Genomic DNA, 15,113 nt, shown 5'->3' with positions numbered 1-15,113 from the left:
ATAACTAAATTATATGCTAGTTTAAATTTTTTATATGTAAGCTATAGAAAAGTTCAAATTATGTCTTTAACAAAACCGTATTTTCTTATATATCGTAATGTTACCAATTGGAGAAGAATTTGATTCTTGGAATCACCAAACAACATCATAGACCTCGACCTTTTTTAAGACACAAACTTCAACTTGCGCTTTTATAAATTTATCTTATCAAAGTATCAACGGCCCTTGAAAGAAGTTCTAAATATGTTCTGATATAATTATACTGATCGTCGTAGATCTGTTAATTAAATTAAGGCCAAAGCTTCAATTAAAGATTGACCATCAAATTCCTTGATTTCAAATCCTAATTGACACCATTTAGAAAAAAAAAAAAAACTAGTTTTTTTGTCAAACATTATTCTTCAAATCTAAATATTGATAGTGATATATATACATTGATATTAAATCAAACTAATGAACTATGTTCAGGTGAGAAATAATTACCTTATAATACATTATAAAAAATATTTTAGTAATTAGTACCTAAAGATATCAAGATTCTGTAAAATCTCGTAGTAACTAAAACCAAAGTCGTGCGATAATATTTGATTTGCCCAATTAATAAATATTTTGTTATTTAATTTCGTTTTTAGCAGCCCAAATAAGAAAATATCAAATATCGGCTCTCATCACGTGCATTAATTGTCCCAAAAAAATCAAAACTTTGGAAAATAAATAAATAATAAAAACTTTATTATATAATGAAGAAGTTGCGCCATTAGGCTCAATTAACCGTCACGAGCTACATGCTCTGTATCTTCCTCTCTCTAAATTTGCTAAATAAAACCAAAAAAAGGGAAACTTTTTTTACCCTAAACCATTCTTCGAGTCTATAAAAACGAAACCCTTCTTCATAAATCTTACACTCAGATAAATTGTTCTTCATAATCTCTCGTAAAAGTTGTTGTTTCAATTTCATGGAGTGGGTTCGAGGAGAAACAGTCGGATTCGGAACTTTTTCTACTGTAAGTGTAGCAACAAATACTAGAGACTCCGGCGACTTCCCGGCTATTATGGCCGTGAAGTCGTCAGATTCTTACGGCGCCGCTTCCCTCTCGAAGGAGAAATCGGTGTTGGATTCACTCGGTGATTGCCCTGAGATCGTACGATGTTACGGTGAGGATCTAACGGTGGAGAACGGAGAAAAGATGCATAACTTGTTGTTAGAGTACGCTTCAAGAGGAAGCTTAGCGACTCATGTGAAGAAACTTGGCGGTGAGGGCTTACCGGAGTCCACCGTACGCCGCCACACAGGATCGGTGCTTCGAGGGTTACGTCACATCCACGCAATAGGGTTTGCTCACTGCGATATAAAACTCGGGAATATTCTGTTATTCAACGACGGCGCCGTTAAGATTGCCGATTTCGGGTTGGCTAGGAGAGTAGATGGAGATTTAACGCCGTCAAAAAAAAGTGTGGAGATTAGAGGGACGCCGTTATACATGGCGCCGGAATCTGTTAATGAGAACGAGTATGGATCAGCGGCTGACGTGTGGGCGTTAGGATGTGCCGTAGTTGAGATGTTTAGTGGCAAAACGGCGTGGAGTGTGAAAGAAGGATCACACTTCATGTCGCTTTTGATACGTATCGGTGTTGGTGATGAGTTACCGAAGATTCCAGAGATGTTGTCGGAAGAAGGAAAAGATTTTTTGTTGAAGTGTTTTGTTAAAGATCCTGAGAAAAGATGGACGGCTGAGATGCTTTTAAACCATTCGTTCGTAGCCGTTGATCTTGAAGATTATCATCGAGAAGACTTCGTTGTGAAGTTTAAAGAAGAGGAAAAAGTATTGATGTCTCCAAAGTGTCCTTTTGAGTTTCATGATTGGGAATCTTTTACATCGGATTCACACACGTCGTTGGATTCTCCGGTCGAGAGACTTGGGAGTTTGGTTAGTGGTTCGAGCCCTGATTGGTCTGTCGGCGGGAGTTGGGTCACGGTCCGGTAACGGGAGTGATATAAAAACAGAGGAAAAACAGAGTTCAAGGCAAAGGCTAGGTTTTTTTTTGTTTACACCTAGTTAGACCCGAGTTCTACGATTCTTATTCGTATTCTTTATGTGTACTTTTGTTAATACAATTCATTGTAGTCTTCCTTGACTTACTTTTGTTATTTTATCAAATTTTGAGGAATCAATAGCTCGTTAACATATAGATTGGATCATAATACATCCACTAAAAAGTGTTTTACAAAAGGACAGGAAAGAGCAAAATTGGTGTTTTGAGATTACGCTTAAGAATGTTGACAGAGGATCGTGACCACCACACGACAGCTTACTTGAATACTTTGTTTCAAGTTCAAGTAAAACAAGCTTCTTTATTTACCCCAAAAAGAAAAGAAAAATGCTTCTCTTGCACCATAAACTCTGCTCAATACGACAGCATTTGAATCCCTTAAGGTAGGCCCATTGGGTCTTAGAAGCCCCATCATGTTTTTTTTTTTTTTGGATCAAACCCCATTATGTTTCAAGAGCTTACTTTATAGTCAGCCATTCGATGATTGTAACTTTATAACTATCTCATTAGTCATCAAACCTTACAACAGTACAATATCTTATGGAATGTGACCCAAAAGAAGAAGTTGACATTAGGCTTGGACAAAATACCCGGAACCGAATACCCGAACCAAAAAACCCGAACAATACCCGAACCGAACCCGAACCCGATTTTTAAAAATACCCGAATGGGTCCTAACCTCCTACCCGAAAAAAACCCGAACCGAATGTACCCGAATACAAATATACACCTAAAAATATTAGTTATATTTATATTTATAATACCCGAAATACCTAAAATTACAATCATAAATCCGAATATATTAGGTATTTTAGATATTTTTGGTTATATTTGGGTACAGAGTAACCAATGTATTTTCGAGAAATAGGGTATTTCGGTTAGATTTGGATATATATGAGTTAAAAATCCGAATCCGACCCGAACCCGAAAATATTTCGGGTATTTTTGGTTATTTTCGGGTATTTTTCTTTTTTTTTATTAAAATACCCGAACCGACCCGAACCCGAACCGAACCCGAACCGAACCCGAACCGAATTTTTAGAATACCCAAATGGGTCTTGACCCTCTACCCGAATAGACCCGATACCCGAAAAAAAAGAACCGAACCCGAACGGGTACCCGAATATGGACTTGTTGACACTAGTGAATCAAATGTTCATCTCTGAATATGGACTTGTTGTCACAAAACGGCTTCAAGCCGAGACAAGTTCGTGTTTGTCCCATTTTATTTCAAAGGTGATTGTGTATTTGACTTAGAATTATGAATATGATTTTTATGATCCCTGACTTAGAGATTCCATTTTCCGTGCAAGTCTATGTACATATTCAAGCTCTCTCCTTTTATATGTTCTTGCTCTCTTTAACTCATAAAAGTCAAGAATTTCTATTAATTCTAATAAGCAAAGGATGAGTACTGCAAGTCAAGAACATAATGGTAGTTGAGAATTGGGGAAAGGTTTGAAGAAACTAACCTAAGTTCGATCCACGCTGGAAACAAGAAACACATCTGTGTGGGAAATTTGGCTTGGCCCAAGCAGTTTACTTGGTAGTCCAAAACTGATGAAGACTCCATCTTTCATCTCGGTGACTTGAATAGCAAGCAAGGGCTTCGAGATGCCTTCGATTATCTTGAAATCGTTCGCAGGGAAAAAATGTTTGAAAGAGTCAGAAACAGAGCCATCAGGTTGGAGAAGATCACTCACATAGACCGATTCGGCTATGGCATGGACGAATTTGGAACCTAAGCCGTCATCGTTGCAGTCGATGTAAAACGACACCGTGTTCTCTTCGTGATTGTTCACTTTGACAAGACGACAGCTAAGGGGAAGTAGATGTCTAGAGCAGCGGAGAGAGAGGATTTTAACCGAGAGATGAAACGGGTTTCCGGGTCTGGTTTGGGGAAGAGGAGACCTCTTTGAGGGTAACCGAGATAAAGAAGGAGATGGATCTTTCCTCGACTCGATTGAGTGATGTTTCCAGGTTGAACAATGCTCGAAGAAATCACGGTCACAACTGCCAAAAAATTTTTTGTCACGAGAAGGAAACTAATGAAAAACTTTGTAATACCATAATGAATTGTTGACTACTGTCTGAAAGAAATAAAACTCAAAGCTGTATATTTTATAAGCTTGACCAACACAATGATATTGGTCAGCTTTATGTATTTGAATTATATAATTTGTTTTCTTTCTAAGATTGAAACTATGATTAGAAAAAATGCTGTAAATGAATTACCATAAGAAGAAGTTGACACTCTAGAGAATCAAATCTTCATCCGTGAGTAAGGACTTAATGTCACAAAATGCTTTCAAGCCGAGACAAGCTAGATTCATCTTTGTGTAATCTTACCTGTGTCCCATTTTATTTCAAAAGTTAATTGTGTATTAGACTTAGATATATGAATATGGGTTTATGATCCGTGACTTAGATTATAGTTTCTGTGCAAGTCTATTCTAATAAGCATTTTGTGCGCAATTGATGAGTATTGTAAGTCAGATAGGGAAAGCAAGAATATAATGGTAAGTATGAAATTCAGCATCATTCAATATGTTTACTAGCATATCATGTAATTGTTACATATACAGTATTCTCCATAGATCCAGCATTTATCGTTCAATATCTTTAGTAGCACATCATGTAATTGTTACATTCTCCATAGTAGATTCAACATCATCAAATAAGTTCACTAGCACATCGGACCATAACGAGAAGGTCAATATCGCATGAACATCGATACTTCCTTCTTCGATCCCTCGAAAAACTACAAGCTTGCCACCAATACCATTTGCCGGTCCAGCTCGAACGGCAATCGGTTTACCCAAACCGAAATCATTATCATAAACTTTGAACCAAGGAGAGTTATTGACAATAAAAACATGATCACCCCTTTTACTTCTAACATCAATTCTTGGGATCTTACCATTTCTAACCCAATTCTCAGCAAAAGTTCTAAAGTTTTCATTCGTTTGCGACCTCACAGTTTTATTTATTTGCAAAGCAGCCCATCCCAGTCCACGATCGACCAAATCTCCCACGGTGGCTGTAGCCATCCCAAGATTGGCTACATTGCCAAAACAGTCTTTATCAAGTGGAGGGTTTAGCCTCTGCCTGAAATCCGCTGCTACACCGCAATGACTCTCTTCTTCTCGGTTTAGACCACTGTGTCTAACTATTGATCGCCATAGATGTGCCAAAACAGCTTGAAGGGATGATATATTTATGTCACTTGAGTCTATTTCGCCGTTAGCTTTAGCTTTAAGATATGAAATTTTCTCTTTTGTGAAGTGAAAAACTCTCTCTTTCGTCGAAGTTTCACGATTTTTCACCCTCTCTGTCTCTATCTCCGAAACCGGAATATGGATCGGGAAATCGATCTTGTCGAGGAACCATCCTCTGAGGACAAGAGGCTGATGATGATTCTCCCATTCACCATTCAAGAAAATCTTTGACCAACCGTGGATAAATTTCCACATAGAAGAACCATCGGCCACCAAGTGGTTGTAACCGTAACTAATGACGATTCCATCTTTTATCTCGGTGACTTGTACAGCAAGCAAGGGCTCCGAGAGTCCGTCGATGCTTCTAACACCGTTCACGGGGAAGAAAAGCTTGAAAAAGTCAGGAACAGAGCCATGAGGGTGAAAGATATCGCTTACCGAGATAGATTCTGCTATGGCATGGACGAAACTGGCACCACGGCCGTCGTCACAGTCGATGTAAAGCGATATCGTATTATCTTCATGGTTGTTCACTTTGACAAGACGACCAGCTAAAGGGAAGTAGATCTCTAAAGCAGCAGAGAGAGAGAGGACTTTAACCGAGAGATGAAACGGGTTTCCGGGTTGGGTTTTGGGAAGATGAGAGCTCTTTGAGGGTAATCGAGATATAGAAGGCTAAGATCAGATGGAGTAAGATGGATCTTTGTCTGACCCGAGTGACCGATCTTTCCGGGTTGAACAATGCTCTTAGAAATCACGGTCACATCTTCCATTTTTTTGTCAAGAAAAGAAAACTGAAAAACTTTGTAATACCAAATAAATTATTGATAGCCACACGAAAGATTGACCTCGCGTGTACCGAACAATGATTCTTTTTTTTCTTTGGACAGGACAGCTGTTAATTACTAATAGAAACTGTAAGTGTCACCAAAATCGAATTCTCTAAAAAATTACCTATATGTACGATATTATACAACACCGTATAAACTTTAATGTATTTCACATTTGAATCCATTTGTGCGTAATTAAGATGTCAATTATCGAGTCTCCCTTTTGTAATTAAGAGATCTAAAATTAGTTGCACTATCATATTACGTTAAAATTATCCAAATCTCGAAGTATATTTTTCTAAATTAATATGGATAAGCTTTATACTTAGCACCAAAGCAACAGTGGTAGGAAATCAACCAAAATCTAAGATCTTCAAGGATACGTTGTTATAACTTTTTTCTGGTTAGTTAAGACGTCTTGAAATTGTTAATGGGGGTTGTTTGAAATCAGTCATCTTTATGCGAGTAGGTTTGTTATATTGTAGGTTGTTTTTTTTTTTCTTGTTTTTTTTTTTTCATTTTGGATCATTCCAAACACTTGATGGTTTGCCACCAAATACTATTTGTAGTCACATACTCACATCTGCCATTTTGTTTTCTCACGAAATGGAGTCTATTGAAAAACTTTATAATACCAAAATGATTGGAGCCATATATGATATGTATTTAAAGCTTGACCACATGCATGCCAGCGTACACAATGATATTCGTCACCACTTTGGAACTATTGTTTCTTAATATTTTTATTTTGGTCGTGAGTCTCGTGACCACTATTTAATTTATTTACAAAATTAAGAGTTTGATTGTTTTTTTTTTTCATTATCTGGAATATTATCATTTAAAAATATCTTCAATTTAATGTTATCCTAAAACAAATGATCAAATTTTCCGATTAGCAAATCATTCATGCAAAAGAGTTCGATTGTTTTAAACTCAGTATGTGTATTCGTTTAAACGAAATCTAATATTTTATTTTTTAAAATCAAACATATTTTATAAATTTGAATTGTATACGTAAAGTCGTAAATGAAAGATCAAATGCAAACGATAATATGAGTCGTATGACACATTCTTTATAAATTTGAATTATAGCAATTAGCTTGTATGTTTATTACCTAATAATAGCCACAGGTATGAGTCATATGACATACATTTGCAAACTTGTATACAAACATTTAATTTTCTACCAAAAACAACAAACATTTTCTACTAAAACAATGAGCCTTATACTAATACTATATGGTATTAAAATAAAATTATGTGGAGGAGTTGAGTTGGGCTGATTTTTAAATTATCGCAACCGCTAGTTGTTGCAAACATGTGTGTAGTTGTTGCAAACGTAAACATAATTGCCAAAAAAAAACTTACATACATATATATATATATATATATATATATATATATCGTCGCATTATTCTTCGTATAGAAGATTTGTTTGGTTTGAGGTTTGTGTTCACTTTTATGTGGGTAAAATGTTCTTTTGCTTTAAGCCTTTAATGCGTCTTTGCGTCTTTGGTTTTTAGCTTCACAGTACTATAAAATCTATTATACTCAGTGTATATGTTAAAGAAAAAATATATCTCTAATTGATAGAAATTCGTCTTGGTATTTGTTTATAGTACTTGGTTAATGCGAATATATCTTCACTATATATAATTATCATTAATCTTGTTCAAACTTCACCAACGTATCCTCCTCCTCTCATTGCCTCCACCAATTTCCTACTCAATCGGTCTTCACCCATAATAGCATCTTGTGACTCACGCTTCCCCAACAATCTCAAAACATCAACTGTACTCTCAATGTCTCTATGGCCCTCCACATATTGAACACATGCGTACGCAGACAAAGCAAGATTTTTCTTTGGGTCCCATCCGTTAAGCCTCACCTCCATTGCCGTCTTCTTATTCTCCTCCTCTTCCTTATGTTCTTCGAACATGCCATTCACCATCAACTCAGTGCCTTGTATCACAAGTTTTCTGCACTGAGAAAAATCCAGAATATCTTTTATCTTGACTTCAAAATAACGATGTTCTCCGGTATCCCACTCTTCAAGAACTTGGTGAGCCCCTTCGATATCGTCTTTCAACCAAAACGCCAGAATCGTGCAAATATATTCATTGATGAACTTAAACGCTTTCATGTCCCTAGCTAAGTTCCACAAACGCCGAAGGTCTTCCTTTTCTCCGAAACGCCTATACAGTATCCTGAGAGCCCCAAAGACTCTAATTGGTCCGAGGATGTCGTAATACTCATTAGTAACCAGTAACGGCTCTGACTTACGCAGCATAGCTAAAGCAAATCCCTTTGGTCTTTTCTCCTCTAACTTGTTCAAATACTTTTCCATTCCCGTTACGTCAAATTCTGATATGTAAGAAGCTAACATCTTGTGAATCGGTACTCCTTCGGATTCCATCTTTTCACCGTCCACCTCACACTGATCATAAAGGCTTTTTAGTTCTGAACGTTTTGTTCGGTTCTGTATATATTTCCGTAATTTTTCTTTTCTTCTTTCGATCTCCTGCTTCCGGAGCAAATCTTCCTCATTCTTGAGCTCTTCAACCGGCAAAGATACTGTTTTGGGGAAGCGGAATATGGAAAACCTACAAGGAAAAATCCTCAACAAGCTACCGATTTGTGATCGTCGAACAAGATGATTCATGCTCAAGTCAAAAGACAATCACATAAACAAACCTTATTGGAATTACTTATATGATTTCCTAATTAACACATCAATTTTTTCTCAAACAACCTTGCGTCGAAAATCAATGATATCACAGCAAGCCATTAATATTCTATATGTTTTAGCCGTCAATATTGGAATGTTAATTTAAAAATAAATGGAAACGTATAAATATAAAGAATAAGAAGTTTTACTTTTATAACACATAAATTAAAGGAGACTTCTTTTTTTTGTTAAGAAACAAAAAGAAATGGAAAACTTTCCTTTAAATTGGAAAATAAATTAATTTTTCTGAACCCACTATGAAATATTGTCGATTAGGGTATAACCAAAAATGGAAGGAAATTTTTTAATTTCAGAGCGACAAGGAAGAGTTCTCCACCTTCTCCTTATCTTTAATTTGCCACGAAAAGTTCGTATAGCCCCGCATCATATCACTTATGTAAGCAGCATTCTTCAGAAATAACTCTTTTGAGCTTTTATTTAGTTTCGGATGACAAAAGAAAAAAACAAAAATGGAAGGAAAAAAAATGAAAGTAAAGGAAATTACAATTAAGACAAATTTTCCAGAATCCATAAGATTATATGCAAAGCCCCAAAACCAATATATTTTTCTAGGCCTAGAGAATTTCGAAATAGTTTTATTTTTGTAAACAGTAAACACCGAATTAGAAGCAAACAAGTACATGTTTTATTTCTCAACCAAACAATCATGTAACGGTTACATTCTCCATAAATTCAACATCAGCCAATAACTTGACAAGTACATCAGACCATAAGGTTGCATGAACATCACTACTTCCTTCTTCAATCCCTTGGAAAAGCACGAGTTTACCACTTATACGACTCTTCCCCGGTCCACCTCTAGCTGCAATCGGTTTGATTATCTCAACCAATTAACTCATACATTAGCCACATTCTCAAGAAATTCCACGTCAGCTAGTAGTTTCACAAGTACGTCGGACAATAGAAACGCATGAACATCAATACAGCCTTCTTCAATCCCACGAAAAAGCACAAGTTTGCCACTAATACTATTGCTCGGTCCAGCTCGAACCGCGATCGGTTTACCCCAACCGAAATCGTTATCGTACACTTCAAACCAAGGAGAGCTTGACACAATTACAGAATCCCTAGTCATTTTACTTCCAAGACCTGATTTTTGTATCTTCATATTTCTAACCCAATTCTCTGCCCAAATTCTATAGTCTTCATTCGTCAACGACCTCAACATATTATTTATTTGCAAAAAAGCCCACCCTAGACCCTGACCCTGCAACTCCCCCACTGTGGTTGTAGCTATCGCGTTATAGATCACATGACCAAAACACTCTTTCTCGAGCGGAGGGTTTAGCCTCTGCCTTAGATCCACTGCTACAAAGCAACGCGTCTTTTCTTCTTGGTTTAGACCATTGTGTCTAATGATTGATCGCCACATATGCGCCGAGACCGCTTGTAAGGACGAGACTTTATGGTCACTCGAGCCAATTTCGCTGTTGACTTTAGCTTTGAGATCTGAAATATTCTTCTTTGTGAAGTGAAAAACTCTCTCTTTGAATGTTGGAGAAAGTTCATTGCTTGGTGGTGGCGTCTCTGTCTCGGAAACCGGAATATGGATCGGGAAATCCATTCCGTCCACGAACCATCCTTTGAGGGCAAGAGGCTGAAGATTCTCCGGTTGACCATTAGAGCAAATCTTTGACCAGGTTTTGAAGAAATTCCAGATCGAAGCACCGTCGGCGACCATGTGATTGTAACCAAAACCGATGAAGACTCCATCTCTCATCTCGGTAACTTGTAAACCAAGCAAGGGCTCGGAGACGCCGTCAATGCTCTTGACACCGTTCATGGGATAGAAAATCCTGGAAAAATCAGGAACAGAGCCATCAGGTTGAAGAAGATCGCTTACCGAGATTGATTCAGCTACGGCATGGATGAATGTAGCACCAGAGCCGTTGCAATTGATGTAAAACGACACCGTATCATCTTCATGATTTTCAACTTTGCTAAGACGACCAGCGAAGGGGAAGTAGATATCTAGAGCAGAAGAAAGAGAGGTTTTTAATCGAGAGATGAAATGGGTTTCCGGGTCGGGTTTGGGGAAGAGAAGACCTCTTTGAGTATAATCAACATAGAGAAAATTTAGATCAAATGGAGTTAGATGGATCTTTTCACGACCTTGTTGGTTTATGATTTGAGGTCGAACAGTGCTCGAGGAAATAAGAGTTATGTCTGTCATTTTTGATCTGTAATCTGAAGCCAAACTCAAGACTGTTATATTAAGATAAGGAAGTTGAAAACGTAGAATATTAATGTAATTTGACACCATATCACTGAGTACCATCATTAACATAGACCATATATTTTTTTTGTCTTTTTCAGAATGTGCATATTACATTTTTGATTCAAATCTGTCAATTAGGTCAAGTTTTTCTAACCTTCTCAATTAGTAACAAGTAACAACAACCAACAACATACAAGATTCGATTTATTTTAAATAAATGTACGACTTATATAGCCTACAATAATATCTTGTTGTTGTTGTCGTCGATCTTTGTTGTCCTTTGCGTATTTTACACTAGTTAATAAAAAAAATAAAAGGAAGAGAGAGAAGGGAAATAAAGGAGACACGTTTCTCATTTCACATTGTGAGACATTCTTCTATGATGTCATTGCTACATGTCATAATCCTATTAGTTCAATTAATAAAAAAAATTACAACTTTAAAATAAGATTTTTTTTTTTCTTTGAGAATCTTTCAGTATCACTGAGCACTACAATTTAATGATTTTTTTGTCTTACAAGATTCCATTTATTTTAAATTATTTTACCCTTCAATAATTTGTTGTTGTTGTCCTTTTGCGTATTGTACATAAAAAACGTGTTTAAAAATGTCAATTATTGACATGATATGCTCTTAATGTAATTTGACACTATCACTGAGCACCACAATTTAATGATTTTTTTGTCTTACAAGATTCCATTTATTTTAAATTATTTTACCCTTCAATAATTTGTTGTTGTTGTCCTTTTGCGTATTGTACATAAAAAACGTGTTTAAAAATGTCAATTATTGAAAGGCAAGCTAATAAGTGCTCTGACCAGACTTGACATGATATGGCCCATTTAGGTTTTGAAGAGCCCAACGAGTGAATGAGGTGTTTTCTTTTGGTCGCTGATCTCAAAGATGTTTCTCTCCAAAAGCTTGCGTATCACACAGTTTTGTTTTGTTTCTGCATAATACACTTTATGTGTTGATGTTATTTGTGCTTGGAAATCGATAGAATGCATTTCAAAAACAAAAGAGATAGACACTAGAAGAAACCAAAGACAATGTCCCTGTTATCAGTTTTATTTTCCAACTGAATCAATCATGCAATAGTTACATGCTCTAAAAATTCCACATCGGCTAGTAGTTTCACTATTACATCATCCCATAGGGTTGCTTGAATATCAATACTTCCTTCATTGATTCCCTGAAAAAGTGAAAGTTTGCCACTGATACTATTGGACGGTCCAGCTCGAATTGCAATAGGTTTGCCCCAACCGAAATCTTTGTTGTACAATTCGAACCGTGGAGAGCTTGCGACAACTATAGTATCACCTACTTTACTACCAATACCTGATTTTAGGTTCTTAACATTTCTAACCCAATCCTCTGCAAAACTTTTACAAGTATCATTCGTTTGCGAGCTCACTAATTTTCTTATTTGCAAAGCAGCCTCACCCAAGCCGCGATCTAAGAGCTCTTCCGCGGTGGTTATGGCTGATGCAAGATAGACCATATTCCCAAAACAATCTTTCTCAAGTGGAGGCTTTACCCTCTGCCTCAAGTCCACCACTAGTTTGCAATGTGTCTCTCGTTCTCGGCTCACACCACTGTGCCTGATGATTGATCGCCACATATGTGCTGAAACCGCTTGAAGAGATGAAACTTCCATGTCACTGGAGGCAATCTCGCTGTTGGCTTTAGCTTTGAGATCTTTAATATTCTTCTTTGAGAAGTGAAAAATCCATTCTTTCGTAATGGGCACCGAAGAAAGTTCACGGTTTGGTGGTGACCTCTCTGTCTCCGAAACCGGAATATGGATCGGGTAATCGATCTCCTCGAGGAACCATCCTTTGAGAACAAGAGGCTTGTGGTTAAAACCTGAACCACTTGAGCAAATCTTGGACCAAGTGTGGAAGAAACTCCACATCGAAACACCGTCTGCCACCATATGGTTGTAACAGAAACTGATGAAGACTCCGTCCTTCATCTCGGTAACTTGTATAACAAGCAAGGGCACCGAGACACCATCACAGCTCTTGAAATCATCGGCGGGAAAGAAGTACTTCATGAAATCGGGAACAGAACCATCAGGATGGAGAAAATCACTCACGGAGACAGATTTAGCTTCGGCGTGGAGAAATCTAGCGCCAGAGCCATCGCAGTCTATGAAAAACGACACCGTGTCGTCTTCAAGATTCTCTGTTCTGACGAGAGTACCCGCGAAAGGGAAGTAAATCTCTAAGGCAAGAGCGAGAGAGGCCTTTAGTCGAGAAATGAGATGGAAATCTGAGTCGGGTTTGGAGAAGAGAAGACCTCTTTGAGGATAATCGAATTGAAGAAGACTTAGATCAAATGGAGTAAGATGGATCTTAGTTCGATCCAATTGGCTGCTGCTTACGGGTCGAACAATACTCGACGAGACTAAAACTACCCCTCCTGCCATCTTTCGTCTCTAGTGTGAGTGAAGTTGTGAAGGAAAAACGGCCAATCTAAAATAGTAGTGCCCACATGCCAAAAAGCTAGCAGAAGGCAAATCCTATCCAATGTCCCGTAAGCATTTAAATATTCTTTCTCTAATTGTCAATCTATCACTTTTACGACATATTGTATGTATCTTCATAATAAAAAAACTTAGCATCTAAATGTCCATAAGTGATTTGTTTGTAGTAAAATATATGTATAAAAAGTAAAAACTCACAATTAAAATTACTATGACTTTATTTGAGAAGCTTTTTCGTTAAAACAATTTTCTACAGACCAAATATTTTTTAAAAACGTAATTTTCTAAAATAATTGTTTAAGATCATGTCATAATCATTTTTATTTATGGGTATTAATGAAAAAACTCTAACCTACTCGATCGATTAAAAATGTTAAAATTTTACTTTTGATTATTTAAAACTGAGATATATACCTAAACAGACTGGATTCGTTTTACAAAATAAAAATAGTAGAAAAGTCGTTAAATAAATCAACATCTTTAATTCCTTTCACCCTTTTTTTTGAATGGATGTAAAATTTAGTCAAACAAAAACTTTGTTACAATAAATGCATCTCTCTTTCGAATGTGTTTATAAAAAAAAATAGAAAAAAGCAGAGTTTAAGCATACTTTTGCGGGGCTGTGAGCTGCAGTGAGGAGATCTTAGTGCGAATCAACACTTCACCCTTTCTTAAACTCCTATAAATATTAGATCAAGATTATTCAAACTAAAAAAACTAAAACAAATGTTAAGCGGTAGTTTTTTTGTTGTTAAATTGTAAATATCACTAGATTTTATCCCGCGGTACACCGCGGGTCGATTTTTTATAACTAAAAAATTATTTAGCAAAATTTTAAGTTGTATTTGTTTTGTTAATATTGTTTATTTTGTTTAGTGTTTCTGATTTTATAATTAAATTTTGATTTTTAATTCTAAGATTTCATCCAAAGTATATTGTTTAATATTAATATCGATCTAAACCCGTTACACCATATAACCCCGTTCCGTAAAATTAAACATCATTTGTTATTTTTTTTTGAATAATATTTTTATCCACTACGGGTCGCAAGTTCATGCGGATAAGCCCGTAGAGAGTTGCGGGTTTGCGTGTCGACCCGCCAAAAGAGAAGCTATCTTTTGAAACCCTTTGTTGTATTTAGAGGTTTTGAGAAAATATCCCTAAAAAATAATTTTCATTATATGAAAAAAAAGAAGTAGAAGAAATTGTAGTATCAAGTATCAACATTCCCGATTTTTACATCATTCGTTACTATTAATTTTTTTTTTTTGCAGATAAAAATCAGAAGTTAACTAAGTCGAGATTTTTAAAAAGATTGTGTAGAGATTTTTGGTAAATTGTTGAAAACTTATTTGATTTCAAAATCTTTATTTAAGGAAAGATTTTGTAGAGACTTTTGCTAAATATATGAGAAATGAATTTCATTTAAAAATCTTTACTTAAATAAAACAAATTTAAATAATTAATGCTAATGGCATGCCATTGTAAATACTTCTCAACTTCAGGATTTATTTGCTAATTGTGATCTAAAAATGTATATATAGATATAAAATGAAAG

General features: G+C 36.1%; 5 protein-coding genes across 6 annotated transcripts; 1 reads left to right on the top strand and 4 right to left on the bottom strand.

The window, feature by feature from the left end:
• Positions 1 to 777: 777 nt before the first annotated feature.
• LOC9312093 (mitogen-activated protein kinase kinase kinase NPK1) lies at positions 778 to 2,186 on the top strand. Its single transcript, XM_002877692.2, has one exon. It carries the CDS (start codon positions 957 to 959, stop codon positions 1,983 to 1,985), a length of 1,029 nt encoding a protein of 342 aa, XP_002877738.1. The 5' UTR covers positions 778 to 956; the 3' UTR covers positions 1,986 to 2,186.
• A 2,397-nt stretch (positions 2,187 to 4,583) lies between these two features.
• Positions 4,584 to 6,405, bottom strand: LOC9312091 (uncharacterized acetyltransferase At3g50280). The gene is given in 2 exon segments (XM_021024025.1): positions 4,584 to 5,858; positions 5,861 to 6,405. Coding segments are annotated over 2 exon segments (1,356 nt in total). The 5' UTR covers positions 6,044 to 6,405; the 3' UTR covers positions 4,584 to 4,685.
• A 1,367-nt stretch (positions 6,406 to 7,772) lies between these two features.
• LOC9312090 (pentatricopeptide repeat-containing protein At2g20710, mitochondrial) lies at positions 7,773 to 8,516 on the bottom strand. The gene has a single exon (XM_002875976.2). It carries the CDS (start codon positions 8,514 to 8,516, stop codon positions 7,773 to 7,775), a length of 744 nt encoding a protein of 247 aa, XP_002876022.2.
• Positions 8,517 to 9,314: 798 nt separating this feature from the next.
• LOC9312089 (uncharacterized acetyltransferase At3g50280) lies at positions 9,315 to 11,175 on the bottom strand. 2 transcript variants are annotated; one of them, XM_021025314.1, is made up of 2 exons: positions 9,758 to 11,175; positions 9,315 to 9,578 (listed from the first exon to the last, which is right to left on the bottom strand). In XM_021025314.1, the coding sequence occupies exons 1-2, from the start codon at positions 11,134 to 11,136 to the stop codon at positions 9,494 to 9,496; spliced, it is 1,464 nt and encodes a 487-aa protein (XP_020880973.1). In that variant the 5' UTR covers positions 11,137 to 11,175; the 3' UTR covers positions 9,315 to 9,493. The 2 variants fall into 2 exon arrangements, with proteins under 2 accessions (XP_020880973.1, XP_002876021.2); XM_002875975.2 differs by having other exon boundaries at positions 9,315 to 11,169.
• An 898-nt stretch (positions 11,176 to 12,073) lies between these two features.
• On the bottom strand, positions 12,074 to 13,673 carry LOC9312088 (uncharacterized acetyltransferase At3g50280). The gene has a single exon (XM_002875974.2). It carries the CDS (start codon positions 13,496 to 13,498, stop codon positions 12,155 to 12,157), a length of 1,344 nt encoding a protein of 447 aa, XP_002876020.1. The 5' UTR covers positions 13,499 to 13,673; the 3' UTR covers positions 12,074 to 12,154.
• Positions 13,674 to 15,113: the final 1,440 nt, after the last annotated feature.

This window comes from Arabidopsis lyrata, assembly GCF_000004255.2.
Source record: "Arabidopsis lyrata subsp. lyrata unplaced genomic scaffold ARALYscaffold_5, whole genome shotgun sequence".
Taxonomy (NCBI): domain Eukaryota; kingdom Viridiplantae; phylum Streptophyta; class Magnoliopsida; order Brassicales; family Brassicaceae; genus Arabidopsis; species Arabidopsis lyrata.
The sequence above is the reverse complement of the archived record's forward strand: the minus strand, read 5'-3'. Positions and strand labels throughout refer to the sequence as shown.

Coding starts and splice junctions, on each gene's coding strand:
- LOC9312093 (XM_002877692.2), top strand. CDS start 957: ATGGAGTGGGTTCGAGGAGAAACAGTCGGATTCGGAACTTTTTCTACT.
- LOC9312088 (XM_002875974.2), bottom strand. CDS start 13,498: ATGGCAGGAGGGGTAGTTTTAGTCTCGTCGAGTATTGTTCGACCCGTA.
- LOC9312090 (XM_002875976.2), bottom strand. CDS start 8,516: ATGGAATCCGAAGGAGTACCGATTCACAAGATGTTAGCTTCTTACATA.
- LOC9312089 (XM_021025314.1), bottom strand. CDS start 11,136: ATGTTAATGATGGTACTCAGTGATATGGTGTCAAATTACATTAATATT. Junction 9,579..9,757: donor GGCTGTATTGATGTTCATGC/GTTTCTATTGTC, acceptor AGAAGGAAGTAG/TGATGTTCATGCAACCTTAT.